This window comes from Dermacentor andersoni, chromosome 1, assembly GCF_023375885.2.
Source record: "Dermacentor andersoni chromosome 1, qqDerAnde1_hic_scaffold, whole genome shotgun sequence".
Classification (NCBI taxonomy): Eukaryota; Metazoa; Arthropoda; class Arachnida; order Ixodida; family Ixodidae; genus Dermacentor; species Dermacentor andersoni.
In genome coordinates this window covers 341,080,542-341,103,406 of record NC_092814.1, presented here as the reverse complement: position 1 = coordinate 341,103,406, position 22,865 = coordinate 341,080,542, and the positions used below count along the sequence as shown (strand labels likewise).

At 43.3% G+C, this 22,865-nt stretch overlaps 1 protein-coding gene across 5 annotated transcripts in view; it reads right to left on the bottom strand.

Moving 5' to 3' along the window:
- Nucleotides 1-22,865, bottom strand: part of LOC126516536 (uncharacterized) — a 160,073-nt gene that overhangs the window by 59,758 nt on the left and 77,450 nt on the right. For 4 of the 5 annotated variants that reach the window (XM_055063945.2, XM_050166661.3, XM_055063946.2 and 1 more), the window contains 2 exons: nucleotides 20,991-21,093; nucleotides 11,483-11,497 (listed from right to left, as the gene is read on the bottom strand). In XM_055063945.2, coding sequence (XP_054919920.1) covers nucleotides 11,483-11,497; nucleotides 20,991-21,093 — 118 coding nt within the window. The remainder of the gene's footprint in view (nucleotides 1-11,482; nucleotides 11,498-20,990; nucleotides 21,094-22,865) is intronic. The other variant, XM_055063947.2, reaches the window with a different exon arrangement.

The window sequence follows — 22,865 nt, the reverse complement described above, 5'->3', positions numbered from 1 at the left end:
CTAGGATGCTCGACTCAAAAAAAAAGACTTCTAGCACATATTCGTCAAGTGCCAGGAATGCTGGAAAAAAAATTAAATTCTGGGGCTTTATATGCCAAAACGATATGATAATGGGGCACGCAGTAGTGGGAGACTTATTACTTTTGACCACCTGAGGTTTTTAACGTGTGCCCAATGAACAGTACACAACTGTTTTTGTATTTCACCCCCATTAAGGAATGCTGGAAGCACTGCAATACTGCACAAGGAAATTATTTCAAACGTCAGTGTTTGAATGCACGTAAATGAATTATTTTCTTCAAACAGAGCCAGTCTTGAAACTTTTCGATACTACGTATTATTTTTCAAAGCCTGCCCGGTTACTCTGCAATGCATGGGAGTGAGCAGTCCACTGCGGCAGCACCACATTCCTGATCACTTGATGACCCCTGTTTTCGTGAGAGCACAGGAAATTTTAGCTGGGCACTGCTGCTGCTCCATGCCAGTCTGTGCTGGCTAACTGCATGGCGTGCAATCATGTGCAATAAAAGATAGTAGACGTGACCCTAACAATGCCCCCGTAAAATGTCACTAGTTACTAGAAAGTGGCACCCTCTCAGTGACCCTCAGTTCTTGTGTCACTAGCTGGGCTGGCATTGAAAAAAAATACAGGAGGCCGCGTGTGGAGTCTCAACTACCAACAGTCTATTGCTGCTTATTTCCAATTTTGAGGTAAAACTAAGCTCACTGGATTTAGAACACTTGCTCACATGCAATGCTATTTTGTTTTCTTTGCAGTTAAGTCTTCCTGTCATTGCTTACCAACGTTGCTCAAGATGCATCTGCATCAACCCGGACTACTCTCTGCAGCAAAGTCCTCTTTTGAAACATCTCTGCAGTTCCCTCACCAAGCTAGCCCTCACCACACTCCTTTGATACTCACTGATGCTTCTCACACCTGGGGAGAGCAAGTTACAGAAACCCCTCACCAAGGAACAGGGCTTGTTTGTGCCGAAAGAAATGTGCACTTTTGTCGAAACGCTTGCTGTAGCCTTTCATCACTTTTTGTAGACCACTTCAAACCCGTCTTCCTGTGTACCCTTTTGCAACCAACCTATCGTGTGCTAAAGGCGGGACATAATAGTGAAATTCTAAAAACCTGTATTTACAGTGGCATCTCTAAAGTTCAAGCCAATTATTTTATCAACAAGAGAAACATTCAAGTATAGTTTAGTATTGTCATACTGATAAGAGTAGGCTGCTGCAGCCTTCCCTTTTTATTTCAAAGCTGTTAAAATGTTAAAAAATTTGTGAAGCGGCAGCATTACCATAGCATTTGACTGCAGAATCTTAATTAAGCTTGCACATGCGGCATGGATCGCACGACCGATGCAAAAGGAAATGACAGAGATCATATTAAGAGACAGGAAGGTTTGCAGCACTGATTAGAAAGTAAATACAAACAGCTGATGCTCTATGACCAATGGTCTGTTAGGGAAACAGAATATGTGCAAAGAAAAAGGAAACACAGCTGAGAGCACCAGAGGATTAATAAGGTGGTGTGATGCCATTGGGAAATTCATAGGAATAGGATGGAGCCAGCTGGCGCAAGACAGGGGTAACTGGAGATCGCTGGGAAAGGGCTTTCGTAGGCCTCCACTAGACACAAAACAGGCTTACAATGAGAACGACTCATATGCTCTTCTTGGTTTGTATGCAGCTGGTCAAATGTATCTGTGTGCATGGGCGAAGTTACAATTATGTGTATACTAAGATACCCCGGCAAAAATTTATGAATAGTTTGCTAGCTCTCTCTCCCTCATGTGTGGCATGCAGTTTATGTCTAACAAATAAATTTAATGAGAAAACAGTCCTCTTAAACACAGTCTTCAAACAGTAGACTTTGCACGAACAGCTTTGATAAAATGTTCATGATTTGCCTTGATATGCTCGTTACAAGAGTGCTGAGCAGCCAGCTTTAGCCAGACCATGACTGGGAAAGCTGATAAAGTGGAAGGCAGTTTTACAGAAGGGTGCAATGCTCACAATGCATAAGTCATTCAGCCCAATACAACACACACCAGGCTACACCTCATGAGCAGTGTTGCAACACTGGGCCGCCACACCACAGGATGCGACTTACTACCAGTGTCCACAAGCAAACTGCATGTACATTCTAGGCAGACAGCACACTTTACCATAACTGAGAATGCAGCTGTCTCCATCGCAGTAAAGGGACTCTAGCATTGTCGATCATGGCAAGCATAAGAATCGAATACTAGGTGAGTTGTAACAGAGCAAAAGAGACAAAGGCGAGGAAGAAGTAGGAATGACCGCACTGTCTCCTAACTGAAGGCTTATTGATAACGTGTTGATTAGATATACAAGCTCACAAAAAACAAGATGAGACTGCCAAAAGTGGGGTGACAAAATCAATGGTCAAGCGAGGTGCATTTACCCGTCATCTAGAAAAGCTAACTCCAGCGCAGTCTTGTGTGAGCCAGCCATATATTGCTCCAACTAAACAGGAGTTTGATTTTTAATATAACACATATCTGCACCACGCCAATGTGGCTCAGCTGATTTCGTCATCCAACTGACTCAATTTGTCTTTTCTGAGCTTATATAATTAACCCGCACATGTTTTCAATAGACCTTCAGTTGAAAGACAGCGCCTGTGTCACCTCCCACTCTTTCCTTGTCTACTGTCCTTTTTGGTGGTGTAAATCGCAGATGGCAAATAGGCGTTCTGTTGAACTCAAGAGCAAAGCTCCTGCTCAAAGTGCGAGGTTTTGGTTTGAATTGACTCAGTTTGAAGGCATTGTAGAGTCTGCAACAGCAAGAGTTCGCTAGTGCATTTCAGTGGCTATATACAATTGCACTTTAGAGTGCCCTGAAAAAATGCTGCAGATTGTCTGGCACATGTAATTCACTAAATAGCCAATACACTCTAATGTCTGAACATTCTGTTCCCACATGACTGACTCCAGCCTACTGACACATAAAATTCCTGAGAAACAAAACAGAAGCCTGTTCCTTAATAAAAAGAAAAAGAACAACACTAAAAACAGGATGACAACAAGAGGAGACCAACACAGCGCTGTGTTTGTCTCCTCTCGTTATCGTCCTGTTTTTAATGCCATTTCCTCAAGTTCCGTAATGTACCAAACAGCCCAATTAAACACGCCTCTGCAGAAACTCGTTTGCAGAAAGTTTTTTTATGGTTGATTATTTTAGTCACTCTGAGGCTTGCAGGAATTTTTCCTAGGGTTTGGAGATGAGCGCTTCAAATGAATGCAAGAAAAAGATTAAAAGTTGAAAATGTCTTGTCAGTACATCTTTAAGTACCTCTACAGCCCTCATTTAACATTACAGTGTTTCTCACATTGTGCTCAATAAGCCCAATGCCTGAACCAGGTCTACGGCAGCAGAAGCTGTGAACTGTTTTGAAAACACGATGCAGATTTATGGCCTGTGTATTCTGCATTCACCATTTCATGTGTTTTCAAATTATAGATTTGTGGCATGACAGGTCTTTCTAGCTGCTGCTGCTGATGCATGTGAAAAGTGCACGGCATCACAGTGGGATAAATGCTGGGTGAAAACACATCAGAAGTGGAAGTAAGGCGCAGCAAACTTTTCACTAGTATATGGTATTTTACCACCCCCCAGGAATGGCAAGGAACCATTCAGCTAGGTATGTGAGACAACCATTTCAGTGCAGCCTATGGTGCTTGGAGTGCAGCTACGTGCACTGTTGCTATTTTCTAGCGTTACAGTTAATTGGTCTTTTTTTTTTACCTTTGAGAGTAACAAAATGGATAGTAAAGGAACGGAAATGCTGTCAAAAGATTTGCTTGAGTATTATCAGATAACAAAATTTACAGGCCCAAAATAAAGTCGGCCAACACTTGAGAAATGACTGGGGATCAATGGGAGAAACCTTGCTCAAGCAGAAAACATTAATATTCTGCTCTTTACGGTGACATTTATACACAGGGTGTGTCAAGAAAGTAATGCAATCATATCAGTAAAAAAATTTTCGTTCAAGATATCATTACAGATGTCTAAAATTCTTTGAAGTAGTCCCCTTTGGTATCTACACATTTTTGCCAGAAACTCTGCAAAGTACTATACGCATCCTGGAAGGCATCAACGGGAACCTCATGTGTCATGGTGGTTTGGATTGCTTCAATGGTCTCAAAACAGACTCCTTTCAGGCCAGATTTAATTCTCAGGACAGGAAAAAGTCCGTTGGAGCCAGGTCAGCACTGTGGGGGGGCAGCATTGCCAAGTTGTACTTGCCCAGGAACTCCTCAATTTGCAGAGAGGTGTGTGGCTGGGACCATCATCGTGGTGCAACTGCCAGGTATCGGCAATCTCCTTTTGAGCTTTCTTTTCTTAATCTCTCGAGCACATTCACGTTCACCAAACAGGTAGCTGTCAGTGTTGACTGTCTGCCCTTGGGGCATGAATTCTTTGTTAGCCCCACCCTTGGCATTAAAAATGACAATTAGCATGGTTTTCACTTTTGACTTGTTAATACTCAAATACTCCTGCTTCGTCACTGGTAATTGCATTGTCCAAAAAATGAAGTTCAATTTGCACACATCGCAAAAGTTCACATTCAATCATCACTTGGCTGTTCTCGTGGTCATAAGTCAGCAGTTTGATGACCAGCTTGTAGCTAATGATGTTGTTCAGTGATTTTTAGGATATTGAGTTTCTGCTATCATGTGTACACTCATTCGGCAGTTGGTGTTCAAAACATCATGGACATATGAGACGCATTTTCGCCACATTTGCTGGTTGGCAGTTATACAGAGTGAAATTCCTCATCTACATCTTCCTGGCCATCCCTAAACGACTTCAACCATCTCGAAACTTGAGAATATGACAAAACATAGCCTCCCTAGGCTTGTTGAATCATTTGGTAGCTGTCGGCAGGACTTTCGTTGTGTTTAGCACAGAACTTCATTGCATACCTTTGTTCAGCTGAGTTCATTGCGTGTCGTGATAGCACTATCTGGAGATTCACGAAGACAGTGATCCTTACACTCCCGGAGCTCGGAGCAGACTGAGCTATGCAGTGTCCCCTAACCTAACAAGTCTGAGTGCACTGGGACCAATAGAGTGCCTTGAAAAAAATAATTGCATTACTTTGCAGGCACGCTCTGTACATATTAAAGTGAAGCTTTCGCCCCCTCCTGTTCTTGGCATGGTGGTTGCTGCTGACTGCTATGAGAGTCCGCACCTCAGTGTGGAGATATATATATATTATTATATGCACAGTTGAACCCAGTTATAACAATATCGGTTTTAACAATACATCGGTTACAACAATGAGAAGCTGCTGCACCATCAACTTTTATATGTTTTTATGGGGAAATAACCCACTTATTGTAATGTCCCCGTGCTGCATTAGTGGTTATAATGATGAAGTCTGGCTGCTGGGTTTTCGTGACGAAAGGTAATGGAATGTGAAATCCTTGAAAAGAAAAAAGAAAAAAGTGAAATGCGGGTCGCTGCATGATCGCCCGCCACCGCAACTGCTGCCACGTGAATCTCTCCACGAGACATGCACGCCAGTCTCGTGCGCATCTCTCCTGTCACACTTACACCCCTCCGAACACAAATGGGCTGTGCCCATAGCTCTGCACTGCACCACCCTCTGAAACACGAATGAACTGGCCCAACTGCGCTGCCGGTGCTGCTCCCAGATTGCTTACTGGGCCATCTCCATGGTGGGGCCCTCACACCTGGTTCTTTATTCTATGGCCCTCAGTCTGCACAATTCTGCTAATAGATTAAGTCACTCGTGTTTATCTTTGTTCGTTGCGTCGAAGTTGTTCCTCGCCACTTTCGTTTCTCAGCCTCGTTTGACTTGGCACAAAAATGGAAGACGGCTGATCCACTCGCTGATCATTGGCAATGCACGACCTTGCCGGTGAAAAGAAGGCGCACTGCTAGAGATTTGGAAACGAATTGCTTCCAACCGATGATGTGATCGTCGCGAATGTGCTTGTATCGGATAGTGACAGTGACGGCCATGATGGCAGTGCTGACGCAGTAGGACAGGCTGCCTCAACATTGTCCCCACAGGAAATCCAGTAGATGATGCAGTCCCTCGTGGGCTTGTTTTCACGAGGGACTTTCCGCTTCACTACGTGGATGCCTCGGAGAGAGATGTGGGCAACCTTCACGTGAAGCAAGCAAGGCTGACAGATATGCGGTTTTCTCGTGCAAGTTGGTGGGAAGTACATGGCGAGATGCTTGTGGCGATCACGTCGCAGCATTTCTTCTGGATTTCTCAAGCTGAAATGCTGCCTCAGCAACCTTTCTGCATTTTTTAAAAGGTGCCTTTTACTTGCCATGTCACTCGCCGCCCGTGACCCCTCTTTGCTGTTATAGCAGTGCCTCTCTTGAACGCCGACAGCCGTGGCTTGTTAACAACACGTAATTGGAGCACGCAGGAACCAGAGTTAAACAGTTAAATGAGTCAACACAATCAGAAGCCGGATGCAAGAAAGTGGTGGGGGGGAGAACTGGCCTCCCCACCATTATAATTTTCTCGAAACAGCTACGCCATCTGCCATATTGATTTTTTTTTTCACGCAACACGGTTATAATGATTATAGGTTATAACAATGATTGACTGATTGATGATTGAAGTTTATTGGCGCAAGGACACCTAAGCCCAAAGAGCGCCAGGACGTGTTATGGTTTAGTAAAACTGTGAGTTTAGGACTATGACTTAAAATAAAGGCTGTATAGAGGCCTACACGTAAGATATATCTGTAAATACCAGTGGATGAATTCTAAAATTACTAAGATACATATAAGGCCTTAAATGAAATTGAAAACAATGAAAACAATAAAATTGTCCTCTTGAATATTGTTACAAGTGGGTTTGACTGAGTGTGTGTGAGTGTGTGTGTGTATAAATATATATCCAGGATCCGCGGATCCGGATAATGAGACTGAAATAATAAGAATAAGAATGGGCTGGGGTGCGTTTGGCAGGCATTCTCAGATCATGAACAGCAGGTTGCCATTATCCCTCAAGAGAAAAGTGTAGAACAGCTGTGTGTTACCGGTACTCACGCACGGGCACAAACCTGGAGGCTTACGAGAAGGGTCCTACTGAAATTGAGGATGAAGCAATGAGCCATGGAAAGAAGAATGATGTGTCTAACATTAAGGGATAAGAAGAGAGCTGATTGGGTGAGGGAACAAACGTGGGTAAATGACATCTTAGTTGAAATAAAGAAAAGGAAATGGGCATGGGCCTTGGCGGCGGACATGGAACTGCCACAGTCGCCTTCACCCCAAAAGATCACATTCTCGTGACGCCTGCGGCAGTTCCACGTCCGCCGCCAAGGTCTGTGAGTGGTGGCGCTGGCTAACACTCCCAGGGTTCTACTAGTAAACATAAATACCCAAGAAAGTGGATGGGGAAACGGGGCCGTGGTAGCTCAATTGGTAGACGAATTTTTGTGTATTCTGTAAATGTACTACCCCCCCCTCCCCCCCCCGTTAAAATATACCCCAAGCAGGGGCCTTTAAGGGAATAATAAATGATGATCCTCACCATCACCGTCACTATGTGATGCAAGCATGTTCGCGACGATCACCTCATCAGTTAGAAGCACTTAGTTTACAAATCCATAGCCGTGCACTTTATTTTCACCGGCAATGTTGTGCATTGCCGATGATCAGTGGGCAGATCAGCCATGTTCAGTTTCGGTGGCGAGTCAAGAGGCTGAGAAACCACGTGGCCAGGAACGATTTTAATGCAACTAACAAAGACGAACGCAAAGGATTAAGCTGTTTGCAGAACTGCACTGAATGAGGAGCCAGCAAGCAATCGGGGAGTAGCGCAGTTGGCGCAGTCCAGTCGTGTTTCAGAGGGTGGCACGGCGCAGAGCTATGGGCACAGCCCATTCATGTTTGGAGGGGCAAAAAGGCAACGGGAGAGATGCATGCGGAGAGGGCTGGAAGATGAGCGCGTGGCGGTTGTCAGGGCCATCGTTCAGCGGCCCAAATTTTTCATTTTCTTTTTCTTTTTTCTTTTTAGGGAATTCACATTTCACTACCTTTCGGCACGGACACCCAGCAGCCAGACTTTGTTGTTGTAACCGATAATGCGGCATTGGGGCATTGTAGTAAGGGAGTTATTTCACCATGGAAAACACCACAGAAACACCCGCCGTCCTTGTAATAGCCACAGCTTTAGGCGCATATTTGGCCGAACCATGGCTTTTAATTCATCAGCGCTTCTGCATGCCATAAGCTACTGGAATGATTTTCCTGATCGCATCGTTGCCATTCATGACTCTGCAATCTTCAAAGACCAAGTACTGCTCTGGTTTTCTTAGCTGTTTTATTCACTGCTTTGTACTTTGTTAGTCACCCTTTTAGCTGCCATTTCAATGTTCCTTCAGAGATTGCATATACTGTGCAAAAATTTTCTGGCCTTATATTTGTAGCTTTATACTTGTCATTACTTCTCTGCATCCTGTGAAACTGTTACCCATTGTATAATGATGCATGAGCTGCTTTTTTTGGGTCCTTAATTTTATGTACAGGCTCGTCCACTCTTAGGGTGAACACGGCTCACCGTGGCCGCGCTCCGCGGGGCGCCAGAGCGTCCGGCGCGGCGGCGCATGGAAGCGAAGCGGCGCAGGCGCACCGGACCCAGGGGGTGGCGCTTCGCGTCGTCTGCTACAGCGCCGGAGCGCACCGCTCTGGCTTTGCTGCAAAGTACACTTCGCTAGACCCAGGTGACTGAGCGACCGAGGCGGCGTTGCGGGAAGGCGCACTTCACTAACTAGACCATTTTCCATCTGGTTCGGTCTACAGCTTGTGAACAGCCTGCTTAATCAATATACATAAACAGAAACAAGCTTCTCACCACATAAATCTCTTAGCATGTGTTTAATAAGTAATGAGGGTAAAAACACAGTCATTTTTCGTGCTCTTTATTAGGATGGGGCCATTTTATTTTACTCTCACAGCACTTCGTGTAGTGCATACCGAGAAACCTATTTCCCGCTCCCTTCTTCGTTGGAGTCATCATGTGATCAGCCCAGCGCGCCGTTTCGCTCATGTCTTGATGCTAGAACGAATGTGCCTAATTGACCTAAGAAAGCGACCGAAACCCGCAATAAATTCCACAGGAAGTTAGAGAGCGATTGTTCAATCATGCATCATCATGTTTGCCATCGATTTTACCATTAAGGAGGGCAATAATATTACTTAGACAGCAACCAAGAAGAGACATCCGCTACTTAGCGACTCTCTTATTGACGCGTTAAGGTCTCTGGTAAGGGTGCATAAAGCGCTTTACGCGATGTAGGACAGTGCTCTCCCCGGCATAGCAACTGATTTGGCGGCAATTTTACTCTCCCTTTTCATCTTTCTACATCCTATAAAAAAACTAAATTCATTTTTGTTGTCACAGTTTGGGTAAAATCACCGAAGCGGTGCCAGTCCTTTGACGGCTACCTGATGCGAGAAGTAATATTCTCATTTAGAGGAATCGTCGGTCGATTATTTGATTACATTGATTAGGTGAAGTAAAACATGTGGCGCCGTCGTTTTTTTGGTTGTTTTTTTTTTCTCCTTAGAGTCAATGCACGCCGCGTGCGAATGCTTTTTCTGTCCGTTGTGAATAGGTAATCGGAGTAGAAAATCTATAATCTACATGTCTGTTTTCTAGCTTAAATTACGTCTTGCCGGCTAATTAAGTCGTTATTCGCTTCTATTTCATTTCAGTACTTCCTCGGAATAGGTCATATGCATACTAGCATATAATAATTTGTTAATTGTGCGGTGTACGTCCCAAGGCGACACTTGGCCTCTGCGTTGCTCAACTATAGGTGGTGGGCATCGCATAGATTTGGAGAAAAGGAGGAATTGATTTATCTTTTTTTTAGAGGTTAGGGTGGGGGGGCGAGGCTGAGTGGGTAAAACCCAAATATGAATACGGCACAGGAACCCTTGTCGCGAACAAGCGATGCTGTTGCCGTCGTGGGGAAGTTGCCGGTCAGTGTGTTGGATGAACGCGGCCACGATAATTAAACCGGCGGTCATGAGGCCGGCCCGGTGTCGTCTGCGGACAGCATGCCGGTGGTCGGCCAACGGGCTTGACATGTGTAAAACCCAAGCCCGGCCCAAGCCAGATTGCTGTGGTCGGGCCAGTCTACTTTTTAACTGACCATGGGCGTCAGCCGGATCTACCGCCGAGCCCCCCCCCCCCCCCCCTTTTTTTTTTCGTTTGCTTAGGTCATGCTACCTCATCTTAGCTCAATATGGTGATGCGGTGCAGCCAACGGCTGCTCAAGTGAGTGACTGGCCGCTCATGAGTTAAACATTCTGGGATGACTCGTCAAATCGAAAGACACCCGAGGTGTTTCCATTAAACGCATTTCTGTCGACTTGCATGATGAATTGCATTTTGTTCGGTCGCTGGTTGCCATGGTACTTCGGCGATAAAAACGCTGTAACAGTGCAGCATAATCTTATTTCCCCGGTGCACTTTCGGAAACTAGCCATGTCGCGGGTACCGTAAAAAGAAAGACGACGCATTGTAGATCTGTGCCTACAAAACTATTCTCAACGCGTTATATCGGAGTTGACAAAAAGGCCACTGAAAACTGTGAAAAATGCTCCTCGTAAAGCCCGGCAAAGAGCGACCACTGAAGCTGAATACATGACCATTATTGCGGCGGCTGCTGCAAGCCCAACCTCCACCGTTCGGGAAATTAAGAACAGCCTCACGCTGAGTGACGTCTCTGACACGACTATCAAGCGTCGCCTCTAGGCCCCAGCATAATAAAGAGCGCAAGAAAATGACCGTATTTTTACCCTCATCACTTATAAAAACATGCTAAGTGATTTATGTGGTGACAGGCTTGTTTCTGTTAATGTATATTGATTAAGCAGGTTGTTCACAAGCTGTAGACCGAACCAGCTGGAAAATGCTCAAGTTAGTGAAGTGCGCCTTCCCGCAACGCCGCCTCGGTCGCTCAGTCACCTGGGTCTAGCGAAGTGTACTTTACAGCAAAGCCAGAGCGGCGCGCTCCAGCGCTGTAGCAGATAGCGCGCGCATCGAGGCACCCTAGTAGCAGACGACGCGAAGCGCCTCCCCCAGGTCCGTGTGCGCCTGCGTCGCTTAGCTTCGATGCGCCGCCGCGCCGGACGCACTGGCGCCCCGCGGAGCGCGGCCACGGTGAGCAGTGTTCACCCTAACAGTGGACGAGCCTGTACATGCCCCCCTCCTACCATACTCCTATTTGGAGCTTGTGAGTATTTTGAATAAATAAATAAATAAATAAATAAATACAAAAGCTGACGGTGCAGCAGCTTCTCATTGTTATAACCGATATATTGTTAAAATCGATGTCGTTATAAGTGGTTTCGAGTGTATAGCAGAAAAGTCTCGCAGCAGCATTTAGGCTGCCATAGTTAACTCATGCGACCTGAGCGAGTAAGTACTTACCAGCAAGCCTAGCACCTGTGACCAGCAATCCAAATGGTAGCCAGAGCATATGGGAGTTGGCCACAGTCATGGAAAGAATGAAATGTGGAGATGAAAGTGCATTAAGTGGTTGAGATGTGGATCACAATTTCTGTCTCTTTTCTCCTTTCTTTTTGTGTGTTTTTCTTGCACAAAAATTAACAAGGTTAAAAGGGTACATAACAATAGAAGTAAATTCCAAGCTGTGCCCACTGAAATGAAGCGAGAAATAAAACACACTGCATGACAACAATGCACTTGGGAACACTCTGTGACAAAAGGCTTAAAGAGTATGTGCTACAAACATTGAAACACTCCCAATTCAGGGTTCGTACAGAATATTTGATGCAAATACAAGAATAGGGATCGAAGCAGCCAAAGAAGCTTTGGAGCAGCTCTAGGAGCAGCAAATTTTTTTTGGAAGCAGATTTGGAGCATGAATTGTCCGTTTTGGAGCAGCTTGGTGAAGGTCAATATGAGTGAAATAAAGGCATACAAAGAAAAGCTGTTCCTTATTTGACATTGCAGAACACTATTAGGTTACGCCAGATCAGTTCTGCGGAAGTCTGCAAGGCGAGCGAAATTCATGAGGGGGAAAAATTGTCATCCACATGAGTGTAGCATCAAGCTACAAAGAAACCCATACAGGTTTCTCTAAACCACCATAAAATTACATGCCAGATGTGCCAACTTAATGTGCCCAAGAAAAAGAAATAATTGAGGGCTTTCCATTCATAGGCTTATGTTATGCTAGGTAAGTGCTTTTTTTTTCATTATTCTGAACAAGCAACTAATACTTAATTTTCATGAACTAACATTCATTACCTAGCTTACTTATTCAATAAGGTGTCAATGCGAAAAGGTTGTGGAATACGTCAAGAAATGACAGATAACAATGTATATAGCAACCTAGGTATCGTGTGGTCCTTTTTTTCTGACAAAAAAAAAAAAAAGACAAGACCTGCAAATTTTTCTTTTTTGAAATCCACGTGACAATGCATCCATCCTCGCACCAGCAATATAAGTGGCCTCAGACGTAAACATCATCAGTGCATTGTCTACATCACGGATGTGCTAATCGGGGTCACGGTCTTGTAACGGTTTGGAAAGCGAACCGTTACAAGATCACACTACTTTGCATATGATAGGGACTGAAGATGCGACACAAAACGTGCTCACGTGGCGACAAAAAGGCATGGCCACTCGTTTCCAGTGCCACTGTTTGACTACGTTTGCGTAAAGATTGATGCAATCCTTGGTGCACAGAAGCGTTGTCACGGTCACAGTGGCTTTTTTTTTCTGTTCTTTTTTATTTCACAGGCTTTCTTTCTTGTTAAAAAAAGGTCTTCACCAATCCTAGGTTGTTTCAAATGCTGTTACCGGTCATTTATCAACGTTATTCACAGCTTTTTCAGTGACATCTCATCGATAAGGTAAATTTATAATTTCAGCGAATTACACGTATTCGTGCACAATGAACAAGAAATATTCACAGTGGCCACCATGAACAACTTGTGCCCATCAAGGTACAGTGAACATGGTTCACGTAGTGCCCTCTGGTATTTTTTAATTCTAAGCGATTCAGTCAAAATAGCATACAGCACAAATAAGTGTAACATGATGTACTGGTCACTGAACGTTTGCCAGTATTTCACATTGTTTGCCCCGGAAAAGCTACAAGATATTTTTGAAGAAAAAAAAAGAAAAAAAATACGAAGGGATAAAAAATTTTCACTAGCTTTGCAGTCTGCATCATCGACCAATATTATGACTAAGCTCGATTATGCAGGCTTATTCACAGTTCCACCACAGGCGCCATAAAGCCAGTGTAAAATGCAACCGATATTTCGTGTACCGAACAATAGTTTATTAAAATTTTTGGGCTCGATCTTCAGAAGTCATGTCGTGAGCATTGTTGCCATGAACGCAATTTCAGAGGTTTGCGGTTTCACCGATAGTTTAATTACGACCACCAGTTTGGCCACTAAGGTTGTCTAACTATGAAACATTACATCCTTGGTTTGCGTTCTGTGGCGGCAAGAGCCTGATTTTGTGTGGTGTGGCCAGGCAGAAAGCATTCTAGCCAGAATGCAAATTTGAGTGACGATTGCGTTTGCCACTGGATATTTGTGACAAAGAAGTTTCATGAAAGCAAGCATGTCATTTGTCGGTACGCTGCACTATCATCCCGGTAAGCGGGCGTGATGCACGTGCAAAATAAGATTTAGAATGTCACATGCATGGCGTTTGCCCAATAATTCACGCAGATGTTAAAATTAAAATATGGGGCTTTACGTGCCAAAACCACTTTCTGATTATGAGGCATACCGTAGTGGAGGACTGGGGAAATTTCGAACACCCAGGGTTCTTCAACGTGAATCTAAATCTAAGTACCAATAGGGCATAATATAGAGTGTTAAAACATATAACAAAACTGATAAGCTACATGCTAAGCAGAGTGTATGACCTTATTCATTCAGCGTGGCTTTCCTTCCAGACCACCCCATGAAATGAGCACCAGTTCAAATCATCTTTAGCTCGTCTGCATGTACACAAATGCATAACACTTGTATAAAATATTGGTGAACGCTTAAGCTTCGCCTTTCAAATGGAACGCGATAGCACTCAAAGATCTCTGACAGCTTCTCGCACCTCCCGGCGACTGCAGCTTATGTAACAGTAATGTTTGCCTGGAAATGCTTGCGGCAAACGCTATACACAAAGGTGAGCTTTCCCGTTATTTTTTTATAGTGTTGAAAGGAACCAAGGGGTCGTATCACTCCTACTAAGACAGACCTCAAATGGCAGCTGGAAAAAGGCTTTGTGTTTGAGTTCCCTGTAACAGAATTATGTTTTCTCGTGTATTCACATTACAATCCATCGCTATCATGTCTGTAGATTGCGTGTAAGTCATACTTTACGAATTTTCTGATGTATCTTACATTGAGAAATTCAATTCAGTAATGCCTATGCGCCATGCAGAGGGCCTGCGTAGTTTGGGAGTCGTGGTTTGGGATGATTTTCTCGGCCGTGGGTGCTGGCACTGACACCTACACTGACGCCGGATTTTCTGCAACACGGGACCCTCAATGCTATTGTGTTAAAACATTCGTAATGTATTGCATCGCACAAAACCGTTTTCATTTTCTTGCAGCCTATTCACAATTATGCCACCAAACACAACCACATTCCAGACACCAACGCCGAAACGGAAGCAGGGCTAAGTGCTAGCCAATGCATGTCTATGGGCTATGTGGTTGCCCCTGAACAAGCACATCCTGCTGAATTTAGCAACTTGATTTAAAATTAATATTTTGGCACAGATTGGCACAGCTCGATGGATTGGCGCAGGCTGGCATAATAAGTGCAGCACTTCCATCCGTGAAGAAGTATTAAAAGATTTCAAGGATGCCAAAGGCCAAAATTCAAGGAGGGAGAAACAAACTCTATTCATACACATACACTAAAAAATAGCGATAGCTTTTTTTCTTAGATGCAATTTCTTGCAGCTAAGTTGGACACATGCTTCAAGCTCTTCAGGTGGCTTTTCTAATTTGACTTTCCTATTGTAATGATGTCAATCACCTTCCGGCATGATGGTTAGCAGTGTCCAATATCAACCAAATTGAGAGACTTGTCACGTTAAAACCGAATGGCTGAAACTTATAATCTGCCAGGCATTTTTAGAGCTTAGGGCTTGAAAATGGAGCCATGACGGCTGCGGTATGAACCAACCAGAAAAACAACAAAATGGTGGCATGGCTTGGTCGCTTGACCTAGCTTTGTCAAGCTCAACGATGGTAACAGCAATTTATAGAACCTTTTTGTTGGTGGCTGTGAACACACCGCAATGCAATGGTTTGCCGACACTCGTCAAATTAAATACCCAAGATTGTTTCCTGACAGTGTCCATGGCATCGCCACTATGCGGAGTTTGTCACATCGAATGTTCAAACGTACGTCAACCTTTCAAGAAATTCGAGGAGCGTACTTATTTTCAAGGAGTTTTGAGGGCCACTGGATCTCTTTCTCTAAATTCTAGGGTTTTCAAGGAGGCGTATGAAACCTGTCACATGCAAGAGGATTACACACACAAGCACTAGCCCACACTGAGCAAGTTGCAGGAAGAATTATTAATGTGCTTTGTGTTTTCAGAAGTAGTATTATTTTAAATAGCATCTAAAGGCCTTCAGTGAAGGTAGCCTAACAATGTATACAATGAAACTTGTGACATCATACTTGGTTGGTGCTGCCGTTGGGACAGATAATTCAAAGCAGGAAGTTCATCATCCTCATGTTTTCAGCTGACATATTCAACATTTCTGTACCAAATGAATGCAACTAGAGTATGGAAAGAATACCTCACAAGACTAAACTAATTTGTAGTATCTTCTTTGTGAGTCATCCCAACAGGTTCAACAGAATTTAAGTGTAATTCACTATACAAAGACTACTGGGAAGATGGGAGAACTGAAGAGGCAGTACGAAGAGCCACGTAACAAGTGACAGTGCGAGTGCGTGACTGCACACAAGAGTGGTGTTGGAAAATAGTGTTTACTCAGCCTGGCAGTACTTAGCTCAAGTTGGAAATTCTCCTGACCTGCCTTACTCCCTTATTCAGAAACTCATCTTAACTTGAAGCCCATGCTTAGTTTGGTCAAGATGACACCTGGTGTGAAAGTGCTCACGATAATCACTGTATTTCCTACGGTGTGTTCATGTCGAGTTTACCTTAACCAGGTCAAGCATGGGGTTCAAGTTAAGGCACATTTCTGAACATAGGAACTAACGTTCCATAGCAGCCTAGATATAGGAATTTTGAGACCAAATCGAATAGTGCCAAAATCACAAGAAATAGAAGTACTTTTTTAATAGTTTACGAATAATGAACTGCTGTTTTCACCACAGACCTTCACATCCTAGCATATTTACAATGTGAGCAAGTTCCCATCACTACATTGCAGATTACGAAGTGTTTAATAAAAGCACCCATAAACTGTTAACAATATTGATACCAGATTTTTTTGGAAAATTCAGCATATAGAAATGTGGCCCTGTCGAAGACACGGGTTTGACTTGAGCAAATAAACAGCTTACATATTGATGCAAAAATGTCAAATGGCCCATTCAGCAAGAAAGCTGGCGTCTGTCATCTGTAGCAGTGGAATGGTACCCTCGCTCTCGGAAGCCGGCACGTGGTTTGTATCTCTCTCTTTCACCCCGACTTGGCATAGCTGCTGCACGCGCCTGCCGGCCTTGGCGGTTGCTGCTGCTTCGTAGTTCTCTCATTGTGCAGGACGTCAGTGGCATGTGTCATCAGCAACACAAGCTGCTGCTCCTGCTGCTTGCTGGTTTGGGCAGCACGTAGCGCTAGGGTACATTACTCGCACCGCAAAACTCAAAAGACTGCTCAGCGGCATTCAATTTGAGATTAACGCTTTCGCATTCACAACTCATAAGCACTGCTTAGGTGTCCTCTGATTTTTTCGCTGGATTCGAGACTCACTGGCGAGTGCGAATGATAGTGGTTTAGCTGGAAAGTCTGGCCCCCTGGGTGACATACAGTGTGCTCTAGTACGTAACTTCTCGTGTTTTAAGTCTGCTGTGGCTGCCGGTACATAGGGGTGTGCGCATAGCAGTGTTTGAGATCAAACCAAATATGCATTAAATAGTGGCAGAAAAAAATGGAATCTTATCAATTACTTTTGGAATAGTTTGATAATAATGTACAGCTTCCCCACCACTAATATCAAACAATTTTAACATCTTGGTTTTCACAACAACATGAAGTTCCTGTGATAATGCTGCACCTTATAAAGCATGCTTCATTTAACACTTAAAAGGAGCATTAGAAACAATTAAGTACATGGATCCCAACTTCAGGGAACAAACAAGTAACCTAGTGGGACCAAATAATATCTGGGTAGACCGTGGTGATCACCATGCGTGTCGTCTGCGGAAACAGCAACCTGCACACTCTTGTACGTTTGTGTTTCATGCATGATAGGTTGTTTCCCTCACGCCAGCGCAAGAAAAGCTGGCAACCAAAAAATACTTTTTTTCTCTACTTCAAATTGTTGCGGCAGACTATTCTACAAAGTATGCTTCAATTAAACATATTCGGATATAATGCGCTTCCAATGAGAGGACACTGGTGCTGCTTCTAGAGATGGTACTGAACAATCCCAACTGACGAATGCCGTGCCACATAGCTTTTAGCGAGTGTTCATGTGGCCAGAGAAATCTGGCTAAGTGATGCAACATGCTCTAGCTCGTTATTCCCTACGTCAATGGCATAAAAAAATTTGAATTTTTGCTTTAATTTCATGTTCGATTGTGTACACTCTTTGACATGGTCTTTGAAAAGTTTTCAAGAAATATTCGTATTTGCAAATGGTGACTATTAGACTCGAGGACTTGCACGAATAATGACCATTTCATTTGAGAACCAAATCGAATATGGGAACATTGATTTGTCATTCAAAAGTTTCAAATATTCACATACACTTCTATCAGTGCGAAATTTATCACACAGTTGGCGATACGAAGTATTCAAAATCTACTACAAAACTATTGGTATTTACAAATAGTGACTAATTGATTGAAAGACCAAATCAAAAAGGGCAGAATTTGTTTGCTAATTTAATTAAAGTGTCAAATGTCCATGCACTCCTAACGTTGACCATACTGTATATACAAAAACTTACATTGCTTTGTACCGCTTTGCAATGCAGCTGATTGCTTTGAACTTACAAGTTGTACTTCTCTACTTGGGTGATCATGATTCTGAAAAAATGCTTTGAGGCTTCTCCACTCAAGAGCTCAGGAAAATCATGGCTGATTGTCAGACCTCCTCTGCTCTGTACCACACTTTACAGCAAAACATACATGCACTCTCTGCTGCGTAGAGATCGCAACACCATCGCCTTACACCTGCTGCCTTTAACAATTCCTTCAACCGTCATAGCTTCCTTCTTTCACATACCCACTGGGCAATTTTGTTCTTGAGAGCGAAACGAAGGCTGTATGTGTAATGGCTTGCAGCATAAAGAAAGGATTTCAGATACAGTGAAAGTATAGAATATAACCACACTACATATAACAATAGTTCTTGTAATGATCAGCAGCATTTGAAGTATAAACTTTTTCCATGCATACAACATGAAAATAAACCTTCATATTGATGGAACTTTCCTGGCCCAATGGCTGCAACGATGAAATGACACAATTACGCATAGTGAACAATTACATTCAGGTTGTATCAAGGCACCATGCAAAATAAAAGAATGAAATTCTGCAATGCAAATTATTCTGACACAGACTAAGGTGCTCATGAATAGAATATGGTAAATAGGACAATTAAATTCTGCAAGCAAAATCATTCTGACACATACCGAAGTCTTCATGAATATAGTGCCAAGTGTACCCTGAGTGTATTCATATTTAGGGTTGCACACAAAACACAGAGACACTCACACAGAGACACTCTGAAATTTAGAGTTACATTTTATATGCATTTTGAATGACTACCGTCAGCTTTTCATGCACCAACTAGATGTAGCACATCTAGTAGCTGTAGAACAAACCGACAACAATTTTAATTGAACAATGCTGCAATACACCATATTATTTGTTCACTGATTAAATGCTATATTATTAAGATTTTTTATGAATGCCTCAATATGCCGTATTTACTTGAATCTAGGCCAGCCCCAATTCAAAGTTGATCCCGAATGTCCGAAGCCAGGAAAAAAAAAAACTAACCTTGAATGTAGGCCGAACAAAAAAGTGAGGACAACATTAACAAAATGCAAACAGCATTTATTTAATATCAACATGCCAAGCTCACTCTATGTTATCATTGCTGCTAGTCTCATTGCCATAGCCCAGACCACACACACGCTTGTGAATGCGCGCAAGCTCGCGCCTGTGCGCCCATGCATTCACAGACAGTGCAGCACGGCCCACACGCATCGAAACGCGGTGTGATCTCAGTGAACAGCTCCTCTCTGTTACTACGCGCTTATTTTCCTTATTGATGTCATCTCTTCATTGCGGCACACGCAAAAAATGTCCCCCATTGCCCCCTCCTACAAAGGACGTTTTCCTCATCGATGCTGAAGTCCCGCAAGGCTTGAACGTTTGATGCTGCTTCTGCGGCTAGCACAACTTTTTGTTTGAAAGTGGCACTATAGTGGCATCACCTGTTTGGTGCCATTACGATAACGCCACGCTATGGACTACGCCGGACGCCCATAGCATGCCGATACGACACAGGTCAATACAGCAACGTCGCGCATGTACTTCAGTTGGCTACTGGTGCAGCTAATAGCAGTTGCAATACTTTAGACTCTAGATGGCACTAGCTACGCACCATATTTATCATTTAAAATTACAAACTGGCACATTTATTAAAATCCTCGAATCTAAGCCAACCCTATAGTTTGGCCTATGATTATTTGAAAAAAACTATTGGCCTAGATTTGAATAAATACGGTACACTAGGCAGCTCCTTCTACACTGAGCTAAGAGAGAAGTCTCCTCAATGTTTACTCTATTAACTTGTGTTAAGCCAGGACAACAGGATGAAATGGCCACCATTATACTAAAGGCATACACAAGCACTCTTGGATGCTGGGCAGTTCTAAACTTATTCCAGGCATAACGATGTAAAAAGTTTAAGGCTTTAGGTGCCAAAATCGGATATAATAAGTGTGGTATTGACCAAGCAAGAAAAGCATGGCACCCAATTCTGCTGGCCAAAACCCATGCTGACGGATCTGCAGCACATTATCCTGTGTTGGTATGTGCACAATGTAGGCAGCTCCGCCTTTTTATTAGTGTGATGGCGTAGAACGTGTCCGTACCAGGGTAGTACAGTACGGTAGTATGTATCATTGGTAGGGGTAGTTAAAGGCAGGGCTGTATAAAGACCACAATCCATTGTGCGAGTGCCGTCCTGTGCATGAGCTATTTGGCAAAGCAGCATCAGCCACCATGATCAGCAAAGTTTCGGAGGGCTCGCCCAGAAAGCTTTGCTTTATTCTTGCACCTTTGTAGAACACACCGCTTTGGTACACAGTGCTCCTTCTACACCAGTTCATTTGTAGGCTAATAGACCAACACAGGCCATCAGTGTATTAGGTCTATTTCATATTTCAATAGGCCAATACAAGCTGTTTTACCAGTGTATCTGGTCTATTACTTTATAAACCAATACAGGCTGTCAGGTTTATAAGTGTATCAGGTCTCTTGCATAAAACAATAGAGCAATAACCTCTATCAGCTTTATAGGTGTATCAGGTTAATGATTTCACAATCCGAAAGGATGAAACCTGCAGCAACCAATAAAATATTTCTATGAAACATTTTCCTAGGCAACCACACACCTACGTGCCCAGATGCATGTGGAAGGATCTAATGCCTCACGTGATTAAATTGATGTCTACCAGTAGCGCAGTCACATGATAGATGGGGGTTACTGACTCACCGGGTGGCCTGTAAATTGCCATGGTTGGCTTGGTTGACTTCTGAGAACGACTGGCCCGAGATGAAGGCATTGCACATGCTGTCGCAGCATCCGTTAGTGCAAGCTGCATGGCGCAAACACAACATCCAGTTGACATGCACAAATCACATCCAGATAGAATTTTAATGCAAGAAAACAAGGTACACCAAACGAATCCCACATTTGCCAGAGTGTAGCCGTCTTGGTCTTACTTGACTTTATTTTCCATCCTATATCACACCATAATAGAGACGAGCCAACTATCCCAGCAACATTTGTTTGTGCCAGTGTGGACAATAGAACTTCAGTGGGTGAACTTGTCCGAAGCAGGTGCCCCTCTGGTGTCCTTCCACCATTCGGCCATAATTAAAGATTGATGAGGTGAATCTTTGTTGCAAACACATTTAGTTTTCATAAAGACCAACAAAATGTTTGTAAGAACGTAGAAGAAGCATGAATTTATAACTTTTTATGAAGAATTCTGGAAAGTTCGCAGGTAGGTATGACAGACGTCAAATTAGGAATGTTGCGGGCACCTTACCCGTGGGACTTGGTCGCAATATTGGGTAAAAATGAGAAGACATGGAGCACAAATAGAAAGAAATGTGCCATTGTCATTAGCACAGGCACCATGAAGTGCTGTCACTGTCACAGACAGTTTGGAGCCATTTTAAAATTATTCACTGTAAGGTTCGTAACAGCGCTAACACAATACAAGGGCAAAAGGAAGGCAAAAACTACAACATGGCGCCGTGTTGTAGTTTTTACCTTCTTTTTGTCCTTAAAATGAATCCTACAATGAAATCTTAATGAAATCTTACAATGAATCCTAACCGACTGGCCTAACTCACCACCGTGACGCATTTTAAAGTTAAATTGTGGGGATTTACACGCCAAAACCATGTGGCCGTGAGGCAGGCCATAGTGGGGTGCTCCAGAATAATTCTGAGCACCTCAGGCTCTTTGAAGTGCACCTGAATTGAAGTAAACGAGCGTTTTTAGGTTTGGTACCCATTAAAATGCAGTCACGTCCTCAGAATGGAAACCATGACCTGGTGCTTAATATGTAGTGCAATTCTTAGTATGCTTAGTAAAGTAATTAATGCTTCGTAGCGCAATTAACAGAAACACTTTGCCGGTGTATAGGTTGTTATTAACAGCTTTGCAGCAAACTAGAGCATTGTTCTGAATGAGGCTCAAACTGCTCTACACGACAATACACTTGAAGATGACTTCGTGCACTTTTGCATTCACTTCAGCTTTTTAGAGGACATCATCAAACAATTTAAATTTTTGGGCGCAACTCAATCCTAAAAGAATTAACTCACAGGCTAGTTTGTACATTGTTCTTAAAAAACAAGGTTGTGCAACATGAACATACTGTGCATGAAGGAACACAAACAACGTAGATCGGCGCTGTGTGGAAATTTGTGTTCCTTCATGTCCTGTACATTTTTGCTGCACAAACTCAGTTTTCAAGTGCAACTTTGTCCCCGAGTGTGGGGCACATTTTGGACATTTAGGAACTGTTCAGCACCATTCGCAATGAATCTGTTGCTGGTAGAATTAGCTCACAACTTCAATCTGCCCCAGATGAAAATCCAGGGTTTTCGGTACTGAAAGAAATGCCAACGGTTCTGGCAAGCCAACATTCTGCAGTTTTAAAGGGCATTGGATCCTCAAATGTTTCAATGTACAAGTATGCGCAGCTACCTTCAATGCATGTTGAGCATTTCTTTTCTCCATAGAAACTACTACTCAGTGAAAAAAGGCACAACACGGAACCCCAACATCTTGGGATGGTGCTTGTCACTGCTTTCACAGCTTTCCCCTGGTGTCTAATCACACTATAGTTCA